At 49.9% G+C, this 20,975-nt stretch overlaps 1 protein-coding gene across 5 annotated transcripts in view; it reads right to left on the bottom strand.

Moving 5' to 3' along the window:
• Positions 1-20,975, bottom strand: part of NTRK3 (neurotrophic receptor tyrosine kinase 3) — a 380,533-nt gene that overhangs the window by 84,171 nt on the left and 275,387 nt on the right. The window contains exons 13-14 of one of the 5 annotated variants that reach the window (XM_030317428.2): positions 16,901-17,035; positions 13,250-15,346 (exon numbers count right to left, since the gene is read on the bottom strand). The exons of 2 other annotated variants lie outside the window; for them this stretch is intronic. In XM_030317428.2, coding sequence (XP_030173288.1) covers positions 15,228-15,346; positions 16,901-17,035 — 254 coding nt within the window. In that variant the 3' untranslated portion in view covers positions 13,250-15,227. Of the gene's footprint in view, positions 1-13,249; positions 15,347-16,900; positions 17,036-20,975 lie in introns of those variants that run through there. 2 more of the 5 variants (XM_032593571.1, XM_030317429.1) reach the window with 2 other exon arrangements.

Here is a 20,975-nt window from a genome sequence, read left to right as displayed (position 1 = left end):
ATTTTTAAAAATTTTTTTAACATTTATTCATTTTTGAGAGACAGGGACAAGAGCGGGAGAGGGGCACAGAGAGACAGAGGGAGACACAGAATCCGAAGCAGGCTCCAGGCTCTGAGCTGTCAGCACAGAGCCCGACGTGGGGCTCGAACTCACGAACCACAAGATCATGACCTGAGCCGAAGTTGGACACTTAACTGACTGAGCCACCCAGGTGCTCCAAGATATATGTATTGTTTACCTCAATATTATTTATATATATATAATATATATATATATATCTTCATCAATCATATATTGATACATATGTTATTAATACCTCAACAGATGTGTAAATAGTACCTCAACCTTATATATAATACAGTAAATATATATGTAAAATAAAGTATAAGTATATAATATATAAAATAAATGCATGTAGCATATTTATATAAAATAAAGTTTATACAGAGAGAGGTATCCTCTACCTCAATATTACATATCAATATATATACTATTATATATCAATATATCAATACATATGTTATTGATATATGTATCAATAATATTGAGGCAGAGAATATCCATACATAAACTTTATTTTGCATAAATATACTTTATACACTTATTTTATATGTTATATACTTACATATACTTTGTTTTACATGTATATTTACTACATTATATATGTAAACTTTATTGAGGCATTATTGACCTCCCACAAAATTTTATTTTATTTTTAAAGATTTCATTTTTTAAGTAATTTCTACACCCAATGTGGCGTTTAAACTTACAACCCCAAGATCAAGAGTCACAAACTCCATGACTGAGCCAGCCAGAGGCCCCAAATCCACCCATTTTAATGTACAATTCAACAATTTTTAGTAAATCTACCAAGTGGCACAGCCACCAAAATCCAGCGTTAGGACATCTTCATCACCCCAATAAGATCTCTTGGGTCCATTTATAGTTACTTCCAATTCTCAACCCCAGCCCTACACAACCACTAATCTACTTTTTCTCTCTAAAGCTTTGTCTCTTCGGGATATTTCATACCAATGGCCTCATTCAAAATGGGATCTTTTGAGTCTGGCTTCTGTCCCTTAACATCATGTATTTGAAATTTATTAATATTGTAGCATGTGTCAGCACTTCATTCCTTTTTTAAAAAAAATTTTTAATGTTTATTTTTGAGAAAGAGAGACAGAGCGTGAGCAGGGGAGGGGCAGGGAGAGAGGGAGACAGAGAATCCAAAGCAGGCTCCAGGCTCTGAGCTGTCAGCACAGAGCCCGACGCGGGGCTCAAACCCACAGATGGTGAGATCGTGACCCGAGCTGAAGTCGGATGCCTAACCGAATGAGCCACCCAGGTACCCCTGTACTTCATTCCTTTTCCATACTGCATAATATTCCATTCTATGTATATGCCACATTTTGTTTATCCATCTGCCAGTTCAGAGGTATCTGGGTTGTTTCTACCTTTTAGGTATTTTTAAAAGTGCTGCTATGAATATTCATGTGCCTTCGTGTGTGTGTGTGTGTGTGTGTGTGTGTGTGTGTGTGTGTGTGTTTGGAACCATGTGAATATATGGCTTATACAAAATTTTCATATTGCAAAATATTGTGTAAATGGCACATGCGATCTTATAAAAAAGAAAGTAGCAAATAATGCATGTGCACGCACATGCACATAGAATGATTTGATTTCGTTAAATAATTAAATAAGTACATAAAAAAGATTAGAAGGCAGAAAGCTAAAATGTTAACAGTGTTGTCTCTGGGTGATGGGATGGTGGATAATTTATGTGTTTGTGTGCTTTTCTGTATTTCAACAAATTTTCTACTGTGAATATAAATTACTTTCGTAATCAGAAAAAAAACCCCACAGTGTTATTAGAAGAAAAAATATATCCTTCCTATTCAATTTCTCCTGGGTCTTTACCTCTCCGTTACAGAATGATACCCTCTCAACAATGCAAAATGGGGGGGGGGTGCGGCCTTTCTCTCTCTCCTGTACAGTGCTGGTCACAGCATCTAGAAAACTGCAGATCCCCAATAAATACCAATTAATCGTGAGGACCTCGAGATCAGTCTCCATGGCAACCTGACAAGGGCATGACACCACCTGAGCACTGCCCCAGCGTGGAGATTGCCCAGCAGGCAGAATGCCCACCTCCAACAGCCTGAGGCTGCCAAAAGGCCATGGGGCAAAGGGATTAGGCTTCCCAAGGCTCGAAGAGAGAGACACCTCTTTAAACAATGGGACATTGGAAGTCTCAACTCATCACCCTAATTGTGGGGTTCCTTGAACTGCCATTTCTATTTATACAGCTGCAAACAGATGTCAAGATCCAGTATTTTTAAGAGCTGCACTGAAAAATGAAGTGTCCCTCCCCTATGTTTATCTCATGCATAATTTCATCATATTGCTTCATAATTATTCACTAGTCTGCACCAGGCCTGCCCCTTACATTTGCAGGACCAGGAACAAGAGAATTATTGAAGCCCGTATCTCACAGATCTGAAGATTTGAAAGTTGTAAGTCAAGCCAACATGCTGTTAAATATAGTACATCCTATCCTCCTACCCTGTTAAATGTATTTTCGGAATGATTTGAAGGGCAAGGTAAGAATGTAGGTGTCTCAGGCTCCTTGGAGTTGTGAGTTGGGACAGGTTGTGCCAGAGACTTGGCCCCAGCCCGCTCTCCTTCTCCTTCCCACAACCAAAGGGCCCCACCTAGCCTGAACCATGCCACAATCATACTCCCCTCTGCCCTAAACAGCAGCCAGCCCCCTTGGCCAACCCTTGGGCTCGGCAGTACATATGTCTGCAGTGCAACCCATCCTTAGGAGAATAGACCGATGGAGAGGTCCGCACATGGCATGGAAGTGAGCTAAGAGCCATTTTGCTGAGCAATTCTGGTTTAGGCAACTGCACCTAGAAGGGGAGTAAGGCCCAGGCTCCAGGTGGTCACTTTCCATGGCCCTTGGACTCGTGGCAGCTGTAGGAAGGTCCTGAAAAGTATGGGGTCCTTCTTAGCCAAGACTAAGAGGTAGCCTTCTATCTTCATACTAGACTGGGTTTCTCGACCTTGGCACGACTGCCATTTTGGGTCACGTGACTTTTAGGGGTTCTCAGTAATGCCTGCCTTCAGTTGTGACACCCAAAACTGTCTCCATGTGTGTCCCCTGGGCAACAGGTCACTACCAGTCTTTGAGAAAGACTGACTTCACTAGACTACAAAGTTCTTGAGGGTAGGAAACATGACTCCTTCACTCAGTGGCAGAGTGCACGGCATTGAGCAGATGCCCAGTATGTGTTTGAAGGGCGAATCAACGAACCATCTGCTCACGACCTCAGAAATATTCTCGAAAAGCCCTATTCTCCTGGAGAGGACTGTCGGTACTGGTGTCAAAGAGCATCTCAGAACAAGCTGAGAGCAGTTCTCAGTCCCTGCGGTATGAAAGACAAATCTGGGGTACGAAGGTACAAATGACAAGAGACGGGAAAAACAGTGCCACGCGCCCAGGACTGTCTGAGATGTGCACAGAGTTAACCCAACGGTCCCTACGATGTCATGCACTTCACAGTCCTATCTCCCTCTACCAGAACTTTCCAGGTCAGGAGTGTAAGGGAGGGGGCAGGGTCTCCAAACTTAAAACAGACACTCCTATGGGTCCTGGTAGAACACTGCTGAGCCCCACACGTTCCTTAGACAAATCCAAATGTGATGCACTTGGAGGACTAGAATACACACGTTTGGGCTTCTGACCTACAAGGTGTTGATTGTAAATTTCCTTCATCCCATGCCATTCATTCCACCCTCTTTCACCATCAGGATTTTAAAACCCTATTCGTGATGAGTGTCTTCAATCAGCCAATCATGCTTACTGCTACAGCAAGCCCATGCTCCTTCTCCAGAGCAAGCAAACATCTGTCTCTCAGTTTTCTTCAGAATAGATGAATTCCTTCCCGTGTATTTCCCGTATTCCTAGCAACTGAGTATCTGCATCATCAGTGGTATCTGCATGAAGAAATGGGGTTCTGACGGTAGCCCCACACTTGGAGCAAAGAGCCTGACTGGTATCATTGACCGACAACAAAGGGACCCAGACTAGATTTGAGAAGCTGCTTGGGCCTCAGTTTCCCTACAGCAGCAGGTCTCAAAATGTGGTCCAGAGACTTCTGGTAGCCCCGAGACCTTATCAGGAGAGCCATGTGTTAAAACTATTTTCCTAGGAAGGTTTAAAGCCTAAGGTCTACTGAGATGGTCTATGCATTTTTTTTCCCCTCTCATTTTCTTACAGGTGTATGTGGCGTTTTTCCAGTGGCTTCCTGCTACGTGATGACATCACCTGATGGCTAAGTGGGATGTGTGCATGTGCTTGTGTTTTTAAGATCTTGCTCAGTTCTGGTTTCCACTGCAGTAAACAGAGATGGATTTAACCCACATGCAAAAGCTCTTTAAGGTCCTCATAATTTTTAAGATTGTAAAGGGGTCCCAAGCCCAAGGGGTCTGAGAACCACTGCCCTACAGCAACAATGCTGGTCACACTTCTACATCACCGAAAGCAGGCAGTGGAGGAAAAATATTTGAAAGATCTTTCTGAGAGGTAGAGTAAGTTACCGGGTATAAAAATAAGTACATTTTCAGAGTTTTATAACAGGAGTGTCACTGTGACATTTTAGCTGCAAAATGTTCTCTGGGTTCTTCTAGGTGGGGAAAAGACAAGTCCAGAAAAAACAGCAGTATTAGTATTTTCAATAAAAGTAATACATAGTAAGCACAGTGATGCTTGGAGGCCTACCTATGATCAGTTTGTACTTGGACTAGCTTCACCTCAACATCCCCAACCTGTCAAAAACCCATTCCATTTGTTCGCGTCTCTGAGAATGTCCAGGGTGTGCAGAACAATTGGGAGGCACAGGGACCGAGAGCACATTTGTATTATTTGTGGAGGGAGAAGGCAGAGCATCTGAAGCTTGTCATTTTTAATTTAACTGCAATTCTGAGATTATCAGTGGATTTCAATTACCCACGCTATAGAATCAGGATGTGATTAGCAACCAGAAGCACTTTTTTAAACATCTAAACAACATCACTGTCCAAAATAAGCAGATGAAAAGACTTCATTCTTTCCAGCTTTAACACTAATCCCTCTATCACTTCTGATTTTCCCTTTTTAAATTTCTTCTAATTCCTTTTTACCCCCCTCACACAACATTGATGCTATTTTCTCTGCCCTCCACCCCTACCCAGGCACTGAAGTGTTCTGAACACATGGCATCATTCACTTCCCCGGCATACCCAGAAAAGGCATATGATCATTGCCTCCATTTTGCAAACGGAACGTATCAGGAGATATATCCGCCATGATGAAATAATAGCAACATGGCCAACTGGAAGCCAGGCCCAAACCAAGATGCTTCACACCCACCCAGGAGCACTATGCACGTTGGTGGGTGTGGAAACAGGCGGTGAAGGACATGTTGGAGACCCCTCAAGAGGAAGAGATAACTCCTGCTTTTTGCAACAACTGTTTCTAGAAATTGCCTCCCCCCAACTCCCATGTCAAAAGACTTGAATTTTTTAAATTAATATAATAACAGTAATAGTAATACGAGTAATACTAATAATAAGTAACTCAAGGAGAGGTCAGTGGCACGTCACTAACGAGGCAAGTTTTGCCAGTTCAAGGCTGGGGCAGATAAATAATGGAACATGAACCACCGTCTTAAGCCTGGCCACTTCTCTACAGCCTGCTTCCATCTTCTGTGCTATAAATAATTCAGAGTTTTCTTTTTTCTTAAATATCACAAAACCAAGTCAGAATCTTTATGTGAAGGATTCTGCTGTGTCCCTCTCTCCCTCCTCCCCTCCCTCCCCAGCCAGCCCAGGCAACTCCCCAGAGAACGACCCCTCAAGCTTTAACATTTATTCTTTGACATTTCAGACTATTTGTTAGGCAGAGCTGCCTTCTTGAGATCAAAGTCGGAAAATCTTGCCGAGAGCTCCCGCTTGGCCCCGTCCAACTGTGACAGAGAGGGTCTATTAACCCCCAAGCATCTGCTTCCTTCCTCATCCAAAGAAATCCACCAACCCTCAGGCAAACGGGCAGCCATTTCTCTCTCTACTTCCCTCCCCTTGCTCTCAAGCCCCCCAGCCTTTCGGGGCGGGGGGGGCAGAGGTATTCTTCACATGTGATACACCAAGACATTCAGCAGAGGGAGGTGACCCCAAGAACCAGAAGATGTCCCCCACCAGGAGACAATAGCGATTCATGGGGATATGGCATTTGGGGCACCCGTCTAGTAGAGTCTTTTATCTGAGGATTAGCAAGTTGAGAGAGAGATGCGGAACACGGAAAGGTAACTTACCCCAAGTCATTTACATCTTCAATTCTGTGTACTACCCCTAGATGATGTCACCTCCACCAGCCCGGGAGTGCAGCCAGGGTTAGTGCTGAAGTCTTAAACGCTTATGTGAAATGACTTACCATTTTCTTCTGAGATACCACAGTGAAGGTTTCCTGCTTCACAAGAGTACCTATCCAACAGCTCCCAGATTCATTGTTGCCTCTATACAGGGCAGAGGGCAGAAGTAGGGACGGACGCCATAGCTGGGCAAAGGTATTGGGGTGTGGTTGTTCATCGTGATATAAGGTCAGTGGTTAACATCCTACTTCATTCTTCTTTAAAAAAAAAAAAAAAAAAAAAAAGCTGTGACCACACCATAACTCGGTGTTACCTAAAGTGTGTGTGTGTCAATCTATTGGTAGGTATTAAGAGAAGTCTATGTTCAATTAGATTGGGAAAGTGGTAGGACAAAAAGGTTTATTTAAAGGAGGACTTCTCAGAGCCTTTTATATCCTAACGTGTACTGTGAATCGGTAAGACATTGGCTATACCGTGTAACATTCTCCAAAGTTATTTGATGGGCTCTTAGGAAAGCATTGTTGCAGCCAATGGAAAGGAGAGCACTTGATCCTGACGACACTGTTTATTACATCGTTTACCTAATAATTGGAGTAAGAGGAAAAGGTTTCTCTGAACACTGAGGACTCAAATTGAGAGAGAGTCATATTGCAGAAACTGAAGTTTTGCCCAAAAAAAACCTGATCAATTCACATGAGACAATAGTTGGTCAAGGGATTGACCCTCTGAAGCAACTAAGATGGCCAAAAACGCCATCCTGAAAATACACAGTGGGTTATTCTGGTCTTCTTCATGACGATATTGGCCCTTTGGTAACAGAGGTAACCAGTGGCAATTGCCTGTTATGGTAGCAAAAATGCCAAACCGACAGCCACAAAGATGGAAGGATTCCATGAGTCATTCAAACATGGACTCAGAATTTAAATTCTCCCAAGAAGGACATCCTCAGAATCTATTCTATATTTGTGATGCCTTCTCTGCTCCCACTGACTGTGGGAAAGAACGGACTGAGGTTCTCACTGGCCCGCTCGGCATCTGGCTCCCTCTGAAGTGAAAGGCTTCAGTCCAAAGCTGTGGCCCTCAGATAAGAGCTGCCAGAGTCACGGATCCTGGATGTGACCTCTTGGCCAGACTGAGCTTGTGGAGACCGTGGCTCAGGACAAAAATGGCTGTGAGATTTCCCCTCAGGCTGTTATGTGAGTTTTCTCTCAGAACTAATAGCAAGAGAAGGCTAACACTCCAGTGTATATAGAACAGACAGGCCGGACTCAGCAACTAGCCTGCATTCTGGAATTTTCTTTCTCCCTGAGATTGTCTGAAGGAGGGTCTGGGAGGAACACCCACATTGGATGGCCCAGGGGACACAGACTTTAGGACTTGCGCCTTCTTGACTTTGGCAGCAGGAGGGCAGATCTTGGGGACAGCCTGTCCAACCCATGCTGATAAAGACTAGGAATGAGAGAAGTCTTGTAGGTCCGGAGGTCTCCTGTGTTAGGGATCTAAACCTTCTCAGCTTCAAACTCAAGGACTTTCCATGGCATGTGTTCCTGATACCCCCAAGAACCTTGGCTGTGTGAAGTAAATGTTACCCCAGGCCTGTTCAGCCAATTAGAGAGCCACATCACAGACTACAGACGCACCTCCTTCCCTTCAGAGCACCTGTGACCCCTTCCCGCAGCCCCACACCCTCTCTTTCCCCTGAGAAGTCCATTTGGGAGTCAGGATAGCATGACCTTTGGCCAAAGGCTGTCGCAAGCCTTGCAGAGTAAAGAACACGGTGTCGCAATTTCAAAACAATGACCCAAGGACCAAAACAGACCACAACTGGTGTCAGCTTCAGGGTAAAAGGAGGTGGCATTTCCGAGCTCTGTAAAAGAAGTGTCACCCGGCCACATTTGACAGCAAGGAAATCACCTTTCTGGGGAAAGAAAGGTCCCTGCCCTTCTCACTGCAGGAGGAACGTGGGGACAAAGGAGGGAAGCCTGTGTCTTTTTAAGGGAGAGGGGCCAATAGCTCCACTGAGGCCCGCAAAGGGGGAACCCAGGTTCACGCCGCTGCCGTGGTAACAGCTCGCGGGCGGCAGAAACTGAGGAGGGAAGACAGCCACGAAGGCAGCCTGGGTGCCACTACTGGCCACCAAGGCCTCGGGCGTTACTCACCAGAGTCAGGCTTGGCCAGGGCGGGTGGGGTAGGGGGAGTATCCGAGCTGACAGGACGCCCTGCCCCCCGAACTGTGACGAGGCCAAAATGAGAGAGTGCCACCCCGGAACTCATTCACACCTTGGGCTGGCTCGCTCCTTGGTCTTCAAACCCTTTCCACTGCTGAGTGGGGAGTGTCGGCCATCACTCCAAACCCTGATTGTCGCTTGACACTGCTCTGACAGGGGCGTGGGGAGACGTGCTCAGCCTCTCTGCCTACGCCGGGTACCCCTCTCTCCGCTCTCAGCCAAGTCCAAGTTCAATTCCTCTACTTCAGAGAGGCCTCTGGCAGCTCCTGTTTGCAGAGAGGGTCACGGGGAAGAAAACCACGACCCTGAGCCGCTCAGGGTGGCGTTGGTCATGTGCAGAAAGCTCGCGTGTCTCCTGTTTGCTAGGCTTGGGAAGTGTCACCGAGGCCCGAGGCCGGGACCTCTCTGCGGCTCTGGCTGTTCTCTGGGAACTGGGTAATCCTGCCTCTCCCCTCTCCCCCAAATAGTTCCAAATTCCTTCCCAGAGTGCACCCGCACGGACTGAGCCTTGCCTTGGGCTGGAGGCCTTTGGCACAGAATCCGAGCCAGCAGCATCCTGTACGTCCCTGCGGGATGTGGGATCCTCAGAGACCCTCCCGCCTGCCTGTTCCTTGTTTAGGGCAGCCCGCGGGCCTTATCCGAGGCCGGTCCCGATACCTCCTCCTCCTCCCCAGCAATCACCGTCCCCCGCCCGGGAGCACACAGAACACTTGAGCCACGCACTGCCATCCACCTCGAGCCCAGCACGGTGTGGAAAGACGACTTAGCCTTCAGAGGTCTACACCCAGATATCTGGTGATGGAGGGGAAGTGTCCTGATGGACGGGGACGAAAGTACAGAGAGGCCACAGACCTCATCCGCCATGCAGAAACCTCCCTGAGCAAGCAGAGCTTTAATTCCAAGGGGACCCCTGGGTTCCTTGATGAGCCACCCACCGAAAAGGAAGAATTGGGATTAAAATCCTACCTAAATGGATCTCAGAATCCTGATGGAATTTTCGAACCACCTCCCAAAAAAGCAGGCAGGGGACCTTTATCTCTTGCCAGCAAGCTCATCTCCTTCAACTCACTTTGGGGTTCGAGTAGGGTTGAACCAGGAGTGTCACTTAGCTCTGAGAGTGGTGTCAGATCCAGGCTGAGGTTTTGCGGAAGGTGGGAAGGGGGGTGTGGTCACAGGATTTCTAACGGCAAAGGGCAGAGCCGGAGCCTCAAGGCAAACGTGGGCTTTGCCTACATCGGCCCCACTGAAGGGTGGCGGTGGGGGGGGGGGGGAGCCCCAGGCCCCGTGGACAATCTGGTTGCAAACCAGGCTCCCCGTCCGTCCTTTGCTCCTTGCTGCCCCGTCACCTTCTCCACTGTCACACGCCAGAGTTGCTCTCCATTCCCGTCCTCCCCAGAGCAGCCTGCATCACTACCCCCCCTGCGCCTCCCCCCTCCTCCCCTATTTCTCTCTCCCTTCCAGAACCACTGCAGCAGCAATGCAGGAGTCTACCCGGAGCTCAGACTCCCTGCACCCTGAAGAATGAAGGCCCCCTGCCTGACCCACGTCCGGCATGGCTGCATTGATCCACCTGCTCTTGTCCAGCCTCCGTGCCATCGAAGCCCCTCTGGCCCCCTCACTACTGTGTCAGAGACGCGGGAGTCTCTGCTCGTGCCTGGGCTCGGCGTGTGGAAACCGGGCCCGGGCAGGAGAGGCATCCCGGCACAGTCCCCCCTGTGCTGAGGTCACACCTGTGGCTGAGAGGTGGCGGTGAGGACGTGGCTGCTGTAAGCTTGGCGGAAGGAATTCCCACACAAGAGGGAAGAGCCAGGGCAGCCCAGAGGCCAGATTCTTGGCTTCCGCATTACACGCGCTTCGCGTCGGTTCTTTTCCCGGGTTAGAAGCATGTGGCTGAGTTTCGACACACCGGGACGTCTTTTGAGTGGGACAAGAAAGTTCGAATACGGACGGGAAGCGTCAGGCAAGGATCTTCCTTCCTTCCACCACCTTCCTGTCCAAAGCTGCTCACACTTGCCCAGACGTGGGCAGCCTCACCCACCATCCTGAGAATGGGGTGTCTCACCCAATAAGCCCTCCCCCAACATCAAAGATGCCACCATCGTCTGCCTGGGAATCTTGCCAACTGCAAGCCACATCATTCATCTTAGACCTAAGACCAACCACGCTTTCGGGTGCCCGGGGTCACAAAATGCTAGAATGGGATAAAGAAAAAACTCCCCAGATATTCTTTTCTGGGGAGTCTTTAAAATCACCGTGTTTGAGAGGCGCCAGGAGGAGCTTAGGGAGGATGGCATCTAGCCTCGGAGAGCCCTGAAAGACTTGTTCACCTCGGGAGGGGTGGCTGTGCAGCCCCCCAGGACTGCGGCCTTCCAGAAGCAACAGACAGGCCGCTCTGTGGAGCACACTGCGAAGTCCAGGAGACCTCCTGTCAGCTCTGGTTCTGCCGGTCACCAGCTGTGAAAACCAGGGCTGGTTACTTTCTGAGCGTCCGCTTCTTCCGGGGTAAAATGTGCCTGGCTTTGAGCGGGTCTGCAGAAGGGACATACGGTTGTTGTTAACGTCCCACAGGTGGGCCCATTCTTTGGCGCTTGGCAGCCAGTTCCAGGATCTGGCCATGTAGCCCTTGTGAAAGGCTCCGGGCCTCTCCAGAGCATGTCCCTGGAGGGCCCCACCCCCCGTTTTCACCACTGTCTTGAAAGACACAGCGAATTTCCTGCTCTCCAGGCTCCAGAGAGTAGGGTTCAGAACCGTTGCTCCTCAAACACCCCTTCCAGAACAAAGATCCGTCTAGCCACCCCACAAACACACAGGCTTCATGGCCTGCGTCAGCTGTGGACCTGAACCATGGGACCAAAACGTACGCTGAGGTTCAGGAAAACCACTGTGAAATCCCATGGGGAAGATTCCAAACCCGGAAGGCCTTGCTGGTCCCCGGAGCCTCCCTGCACGAAGCCTGTCCAAGGCAGCATCCTTCTGGGCTGAGCGGTGCTCTCCAGGTCTGCCCTGCACGAGCTCTAACTGCCCCGGAGGCTCTAACACCGCAGTAAACGTCTGGGACTTCGGGGCCCAGCAGGAAAACAGAGTCCTGGGCACTAAACGTTGCTCTCCCTGGCTCTTTAGACTTTTCAGCTCTCCTCAGATCTCACTCCCAGCACAAGGCCTGGCCTTGCACCTCGTAGGCAAAATAGAAGCCACCAGACCAGCCCTCCTGCCCTTTGCTGCCCCAAACCTCTAATCCCTCATCTTTCCTCTTGCCTCCTGCTGTGCTGAACAGCCCTCCCTTCACAGGCTGGTGGCACCCCTCCGTCCGAGCTGTGTGCTGGTCCCCCCCTCTTCTCAGGGGCCATTTCATTCCATCACCTCCTCTCCCAAGCATCCAAGGCTCCATGCATTAGACCAAAGCAAAGGTCGGATCTCTCTTGCTAAAAATGGAAGTTTTCCCCAATAGCCCCGCCCCTCAGCGATCCCAGTTCCAGACCTGGGACCACCGAGGACAAGGGAATGCGGAGCTGGGGCAATGCCCTCCCCAGGCCGTTCTAGAGGAGACGAACTTCCATTTGGGGTCAGGCTGGGGGGAGCTCAAACTCAATTTAAACAGATTAAATCAATGAGGGTCAGGAGGTCCCTGTTGGACCTCCGCCTTGAGCTCACCCACCTTGCTCTACCTGTCTCACTGTTACCTGCTAAGGAGGCGAGCTCCAACAGAGCCTGCTGAGGCCCAGTGAAAGGTCCAATCCCACCCAGGAACGTCTCCTCAGTCCCTGTCTTCCACTCTTGCCCCAGATGTCCTGCATACAGAGTCCCTCCACCTAGGTAGAAGATGTCGTAAGTTACAGAAGGCATGGCAACCCCTTCCAGCTGGGTAAAGCCAGGAGCCCAGGGCACACAGCCGTGCCCAGCTCACTCATGCATTCTACTCTCGGCAGGACCCCCATGACTGCCTCCCACTTCCCGCAGCCCACAAGAGCCCCATGGGACAGTCTGGCCCACCTGAGGGTGTGCGTGCGGGTGTGTGGATAGGGTGTCCCTGAAGGATAAGCAGACTAGCCTGTAAGCCCAGAGCCCAGTCCTCCTCTGGCAAGGTCACGTCCTCAAGACCCAGGGAAGGTACAAACCGGCTCCATGTGAGGGAAAATCCTATCGACTTACTGGTTCGAGGGTCCCTCGGTTCTACTCCCCAAACCTGTTACACATCAGCTCTGAAGAAACGATCTCGATAAGCCTCGGCTGCTCAGGAAACAGAGCAGTCTCCCAGACACCAAGGAGGCGAGGGTCTCGGGGGCTTGAGCAGTGTCTGGAGGAGTCAGGTTTGAACCTGGCCTCTGCTTCTTGTGCTGTGTGACCCTGGGTGAACCACTAGACCTCTCTGTGCCTCTAATTCTTCCTTGATAGGACGAGGAAACAGTTCACTAGATGGATTTGACCTATCTGGAGGAGTCTCGATGAAAACCACCAGTGCAACAGATTACAGACACTTTTGTAAACAGGACTGAGCTAAGAAACTTCTTTAAAAGAGTAACAATTGAATAGGTGTGGCGGGAAATGTGAGAATTTCTGGATCTTTAACATTCTTTGCAGAATTGCCAAATAAGAGGTCTGATGCAGTCATTTCATTAGAAAATAAAGTGTTTATTAAGAAACTATACACTGAACACTCCTATAAGTCTCTGTGGAAATACAACGCCCCATTGTCATAGCACAAGGTGAGAAAATGGCAGAATAAAGGATGCTGGGGTGGATGGAGCCTGGCAGGCTGGAAATGAGGTAATGATTTACAATAATTAAAAACATCATCCTCAAGCTTACTCCTTAAAGCCACACTCGGGAGGAGGCCCTGGCCCAGAGGGTCAGCAGGACACGGTGGGGAACAGCCTGACACGAAGCGTTGGGGGGCAGGGTGGCGGGGAAGATGGCAGGAGCTGGATAAACACACATCTCAAGGCCCTGGAGGAAACCTGAATCCCCACATGACACTCTGGAAGCTACGGTGTCCGGGAGGCCACCCCAGATCCGGGCCAAGAACCTAGCAAGCTTCGTGGTTTGAAACCCCATGGAGGCATCTGCAGAATCAGGCTGGGAACCCGTCACAAAGAATCACCATCCACAGGACCCAGGAAGGAAAACCTTAAGCGGGACTCTTACTTCCCACGTCAACTTGCCAAAGGCAGAGACTATTCTCTATTACTGTGCGTCACCACCCCAAAACTTAGGGGGTTAAAAGCCACCACCATCTTGTCCGAGGAGCTCCCCGTGGGAGATCCCTGCTTCACACTCTCCGCCGTCCCATCAAGGGGCAGCCTGTGCCGACTTCCCACGACGGAGGCGCCTGGGCCAAGCCCGAAGTCCACTCGCCCAACACGGCAGCAAATCTGGGAGAGGTTCAGGCTCTACCACTGTGCCTTTCCTATCAGAGCTGGGGAGAGGCATCCCTTACCCTTTCCCTCTCCCCAGTGGATTACGTGGAAAATGGTGGGGGGTGGGGGGGAAGCAAACCCCCTCTTTGGGAGAGGGTGGCCATGGAGTAAGGCATGAGTCAAAGCAAGCAAAGTAAACACATATATTGACCAGAGAACAGGATGACACTTCCATGAGAGGGGCTGGAGGAAGCCAATTTTTCCTTCTCTTCCCCTTCAGTTCATCTTGGCCTTGAACTGGTGATTCCATTGGGTTCCGAAAGTTCTGAGAGTCAAGAGTAAGTGAGAGTGGGGGTAGAGAGCCAATCCTGGAATCAGGGACTTGTAGGAAGGGCCTTGGCCCCTGGCTCCCTCGGTCCCTTGTGGTCCTAGCAGGATGGCCAACTGATGGACAAGACCTCCCGCAGCAAAAGCTTGTCAGGACTGCCGATCTAGGGGCCAAGGAGTTTTCTAGTATCACACTCACTGTGAGCCATTCCAGAAAGAAGAGGAAGGTAGGGGGAAAATGTGTCCAAAAAAAGTATGGTTTTCTCCACCAAAAAAACCCTCAAAAAAACCAAAAATATATATATATATAGAAAATGATTGGTTTCCATTCTTTCCTCTGAGACCTAATCTGGTGCCAACACTTGGGCCTGGCTCCCCCTCTCTCAGCGCGTGGTCTCCACCTCTGCTTAGCCGCTCTTCCCCGCTGGAGGCTGCAGGGCGATGAGGTCACTAAGAGGACAGCCTGGTATCCTAGGGAGAGCCAGGGAGACCCCACGCTTCCAGGCAGGGTAAGTGAGGCCGGAGCACGGCTGGGCTTCCATCAGGCTTTCTCGTGCTGGTTGGGTTGTTTTTGTAAAGCAAGAGAATGGCTAGTGTGTTTAAAAGGTGGTTCTTGGTGCACAGGTTTTTAATTCTCTTTATCGGCTCTAAAGTTGGTGGCAGGAGCTGCCTCGGAGGCCGGGAAAAAAGGAGCACAGTGATGACTGAGGGAAAGGGCGACCCTGCCAGTAGCAGATGGGGGAAGACACCCATCTCGGTGGCGGTAAAGGGTGCAGGGGCACCGGTGGCTCATGCGGTTTCTACTTAGCATCCCCGGATCCAAAGAGAACAGCGCCTAGAGCTTCCCACCTCTCAGAGGGCCCAGCCTACCAAGGTGACATCAAAACAGGGAGGCTTAAAAGGAGTTTTTAAAAGCCATGACGTCCTTTGCTGAAATAAGCACTGACATCCTCAACATAGATGCCATGGTTAAGAGGCTTGGAATGTCCGGGAAGGCTTATTGGATTCAACATAATTTCTCTGAAACCTATAAAAAACAAAAACAAAAGAACAGAAAAACAGAAAAAAGCAAAATAAAGTAAAAACCAAAACCCCCAAAGAAGATCAAAACTAGGAGGGGAGACGGAGAGGGGGCTTGAGGGGGGTGGGGGAAGAGGGAGGTACGGACACAGATCTATCGGAAACGGTCAAACGAATTGTCAGCAAAAGGGAAGGAGAGGGAGGAGGGGATTAACTTAAAACCAAGCGTGGTCAGAGAAACTGGAAACACTCCATTTTGCTGCGGCCTCCGCTGAACCGAGGAAGGGAAGGGAGTCAAATATTCAGGGGCTTGGGCCTTGGATTGTCACGGAATAGCAGAACAGCCTCATCTAGGGAAGGGCACAGCCACTAGGGTCACTGGGATGGGGGGAAAGGGGCGGGAGGGAAAGCGTTCTCAGAACCTGCATTGCTAAGGGATACCAGAGGGCCACTTCTAACCCTAGGAGCTGGAATTCTGTAGGTTGCCTTGACCATACCCGTGGGGGTGGCGGGGGCGGGGGGGGGGGGAGGGATGGGAGCGGAGCGTTATTCTTCCAAGCCTGCCAGCTCTCTCTCATTGACTTTTGGTCTCATTTCACCGGCTCGGTGGAAATTTAGGAAATAACGGCTGTTCTCGCAGCCTTATCGTGACTCCAAGTCTTACAGAGGATAAAAACGCCCTGGAGGAATGACAATGGCGGCCACTTGCACGACAGCTCAGCTCCTTTCCGGCCACGCTGCCATAGACTGAATTAGGAGATCCAGAGACGTGGGTGTTCCTGATCAAATCTCCAGATGGAGGTTTCTCAATCAACCCCAGGTTATAATGATGTCTGTGAAATAACATCTGTCTAGAGTGTGTGTGTGTGTGCGTGTGCGTGTGTGTGTGCGTGCGAGCACGCACCTGCAGACAAGACAGGAGCAAGCCTATCTTCTCATGAAAGCTACGGGCAGGTATGTGAAGGGCACAATGGACAGCTGGATGTTGGGGACGTGATGGGGACAGACTGAGCTGGTTGCACAGAGACTCTCTCCTCCTCATTCCTGGATCACGTGATGCTCAAAACACAGTGGAGTAATCTGGACACTGGGAGCTCTCCATCTGTAGGGAGCGGGGTCAGATTTGTGAAGACGGAGGGAAACTTCCTTGTCTGTGACATCATGTTTAGAGAGAGGCTCAGCTTCAGGATGAGAGGTTCCTGCGATAGCTTCCCCGTGCTAACCAGGGACGAGGGCTCTCTTGGGTCTGAGGTGGAAGGAAAGGCAGGCCACGGGTCTGGGCAGCCTGCCTAGGAGGTGTGGGACACCACTGTTCCTGTCCAGGTTGTGGTCCCTCTCTTGCTTCTCCCACACCCTTCGCCTCGGCCCTATGACATGTCCTCCCTGGAAGACTCGTCTGACCTAAGGGATTTTTAGTACCAATCCCACACTGGGCACCTAGTCATCCCCCAGTCCTCTGGGACATACTGGAGACTCCACGTGGTCTTAAGATCTGAAGAATCAAAACTGGTTGGGGGTGGGGCCTGTACTGCATACAAAGACGTCAAAGGAGGTAACTCACCATGTGACCTTGGGTAAGCCACTTCCCCACTCTGGACCTCGGGCTCCTCATATATATAGTGAGTTGATGAGACTAGATGATCTCTATTGTCCTTCAAGTTTAAAATCCCATGATTGTCTATGTTTGAAAAGACCCCTGGCAGAAGAGGCAGACACGGGGGAATTAATGGTCAGTATTGAGCCCCAAGCGCAGAAACAAGGGGAAGTATTTTTCACGTGCACGATGCCAGAAGCAGAAGCCAGGTGTTCCCCGATCCGTAGTCAACACTGCTTTACCTAGAGGGGCACCTGGTTCATCTCATGCATACAGCCTACAGACACTGTCCTCACAGTATCACACGGGAGCATTCAAGAACTGCGCCAGGGGGTCAGGGAAGGTTTGCCGTCCCCATGAACTCTGTCCAACCCCCTCCCCCACATCCTTGCCCCCCACCCCCCAATCCTCCTTCTTGGACCAGAGCAACCTGAACGTGTGCCCATCATTGCTCTTCTGGATGCCATTCCCAGGGCTGGAAGGAGGATTCTTATCACTTAGGTAATGGCCCTGCAAGTCCCAAGACCCTCTTTCTGTCCCCTTCTTTCTCCAAGAAAAAATTCAGCTAATCTCTAAGAGGAAAACAACTTGATAAGCGGGGGAGGACGAGGAGATGGGGCATGGGGCGGTGGCGAGTTTGGTCCCTCAAAAACCTTTCCTGCCTGAGTCAGGGCATAAACAGTTGCAACGATAAATGCTGTTGGTTCAGTGGACCCAAGGACCACAACTCCTATGAAAGGCTTATCGTTATAGCTGGAGAGTGAAATCTCCTTTGGAGGCCACGCAGCATCATGGGTCCTGGAAGGCTCCATGTTGGATCCATTAAAGGCAGGGCCAAGCCTGCCTAAGCCTCTGCCAAGGTCCCTGAAGCTGCCTCCGTGAACATGAGCCTTTTCCCATATTAGCCGGGATCTGAAGTTTGTTTTCTCTGGAACTCTTTCCCAGGTGGAGCCTTTCCAAGATCCTAAGTGCTGAATCCTGATAGCATAGGAGGCACTGCTCCAAGATCCTCTATTCCTCCCCCTCTTGCTCTGAGCAGCCCTGGAGCAGGAAGGAAAAGGCATCTGCTTGGGGGAGGGCAGGGGAGACCAGGACCACCATGGACACTGACTGGGAAAAGCACAGACGGATGCAGGGAGGGCCGAGGAGGGGCAAAGCCACCTCCAAAGAAGGCCTTGCTCACTGTGCCCCCACGGACCCCCGTGCGTCTAACCTTTTCCTCCATCTGGTGACTGCTCTACACAAAGTCGTGCAGCACAGAGTTCACTGTGGGCGCTTCATAACTCAGAACAGAGCCTGGTCTTCAGGGACTGTCTGGTATAGGTTTCCTGAGAAGGGAGCCAGAGACTCTGGGATAGTTTCCCAGGGGCGCTGGGAAGGCAGGCTGGGGGAGAAGGGGCGCTGAGCACCCACAGTACTGGATGAAAGGACCGGAGCCAATCCCCCCGGGCCAAAAGCAGGTCAAATCTTCAAGGGCAAGTGATTCAATATTCACTGCAGCAGAGAAGGGAGGGTTCCAACGGCCGTGCCACACAGAAGGGGGCCTAGACCTTCAAGCCTCTCCACTTTTCTGACAGCCTCACAGATCCCAATCATCTGTCCCTCTCTGTGGTCTCACCACAGCCCCAGGGCCGACCCCTGGCCTTGGCGACCTAGGGCCCCCAGCTTTCTGGCACCTGCCAGCGAGAACTTCCTTGCATCTCCTCTGCCTACACACTCCTCACATGGCTTCGGATTCTCCCGGCCTCCTTTTCTGTCCCTGCTTCTTCCTTTTGTTATGTGACATGATAATTTCGTTACCTAACTCCATAAAGCGGTTTAGGTTGTGGCCTTGATAAAAGGCCCAATACCGAATGGAGCTCTATTGGATTATTTTCCAACATTTCCTCTTCAAATGTATTTGTTTGTCATCTTCAAGTTGCTACATCACACGAGTGCTTAGCACTTATATTGAGAGAAGCACTTTATACTCAACAGTGGGCTGAAATACACAGGAGTCCTGGCGCTGAGGTCATGGGTGCCTTGGTAGGGAACCGGAGGCCCAGAGCAATTCAGATCCTTGTCCAGAGAGAGAGAGACAGAGACAGAGACAGAGAGCAGGAGGGGACGACAGGACAGATGGAAGGGCAAGAATCCTGCTCTGCACCGCACCCCAGCCAGGGGGTATTGTCTCCAAAGCCTCCTCACTTTTCCCAAGGGGTAAGAAGAGGTGAGAGGTTTTGAACCATGCTGCAGGAAGGCACGGACTGAAGAAGGGAGCTGTAACATGTCCAGCTGTAACAACCCTACCACCAGATGCATCACTGAGCGCCTTGGCATCCAAAGATCTATGTAAGTTAGGGACAGTGCCAGGTGATGCCTGTGGCTAATTCAGTATCGCCCAGCATCCTTGAAGGGCTGACGTTATTAACTCCATTTTAAATGTGGGAATACTAAGGCTTGATAATATATTTAAAAAACAAGCAAATCAACCAAGTTCACTTGTGGCAGAATCTGATGCTGACCCAAGCTCTACACAACCCCAAAGTCCTTATACGTAACTACTTTGCAGTATGGCTTCCATTTATTGAAAATCAATATCCAGGGAAAAGAGGCTGAAATGGAGGTCAAGGCAGCAGTGGTGGGGACATTCTGCAGGGGAGGCAGGACTTTATATATGGCTCCCTCTACAAGACCCAGACGGAGGACAGGAGTCATCTTTCCTCACTAACAGCTTCCCTGGCCAGGGAGATGAGCATCCCATGCCCGCCCCTGCCCTCCTCCAGCAGGTGCCTGGTCTAACCTTACCCCAGGCTGCTTCATCTTCTGCACTGCCCTTACAGTAACACTTTGCATGGCCTAGGACCTTCCAAGTAAGGAATCCCAAACTGTATCTACACATGGACTCCTTCATTTTGATGGCACTTCTGTGAGTTCAGCTCAGGAAGGATGAAAAGTCAACCTGATGAAAGAGAGATGGTAATGAGTTTGGAGAGAAGAGCAGTTACCCAGAATATTGTTACGCCCATAGCAAGAGTGTGAAGTATCTGAGAATACCCCTAGGAAGCCAAGCATGGTGCCCAGGAGAACTCTCTCCCCGGCACCCTCCCCTAGGCCACTATGTAAACAAGAAGGGACAGGAACGAGTGCATTATGGTAAAGAAAAGCTCCACCACAGGTCTCTCTTTCTGCATTTCCTGCTTGTGTGGGGTCATGGAAAGAAGGTCACCAGGGAGTCCTACTGGTCCCTGGGATACGACCTTTGTTCTGCACCTTTGGCTCCTGATGTGGCCACCGCTCTGTCTTCAACCTATGTTCTTTCTTCTCCTGCCATTAGATGCAACAGAAGGCTGGTACCAATGACCCAGGTGGGTGGGACTCAAATGCCTTGGCTTGCTGTCCATGATACAGCTTGCTTAAAATTCCCCTATCTCTTCTGCTTTTATTCTGAGGTTGCAAACCTAACCTATAGGCCATATGTGGCTCCAGGACGTGTCTTTTTTCGGCACAATTTCTTTTTAAAATTTTTTTTACTTAGTTGCCAACATTTAAAACTCGGGAGATTTCACATTTAAAATTTCCACATTTCTAGCTTCCCTTGAAAATCCAAGAGTGCTGGCAATGCTGGGCCAGCTATTTCTGCACAGTGACAATCAGAGCAACATGGTAGCCACTCGATTTAGACAGGGCACGTGTTCTCTGCTTTTCCATGCACTCTACCACTCCCTGTTACCGTCTACCTGGCCCCTTGACTTATTTTCAATACCTGCATGGTTTGTCTTAGAGTTTCCTACTCTACGAGGAACACAAAGCCAGCACTAGGTTATGGGCTGTGCACTAAAGGCCAGGAAATGCCATCTCAGCCAAGCCTTGCTATCTGTCCCTGTAATGACCAGACTATGCTCCCTCTAGTCATGGCTTAACACCTACATCCAAGGGACAAACCTATCTCAGAAGGCAGAGGCAGTTCAGGAACTCAACCGCACGGGTAAGAGGGCATCGTGTTTGGAAATAAAATTCCCGGTGAGAAAACGTGCCGGAGACCGCGCACAACGCTGCTGTT

This window comes from Lynx canadensis, chromosome B3 (assembly GCF_007474595.2).
Source record: "Lynx canadensis isolate LIC74 chromosome B3, mLynCan4.pri.v2, whole genome shotgun sequence".
Taxonomy (NCBI): Eukaryota; Metazoa; Chordata; class Mammalia; order Carnivora; family Felidae; genus Lynx; species Lynx canadensis.
This window is presented reverse-complemented; position numbering and strand designations above follow the sequence as displayed.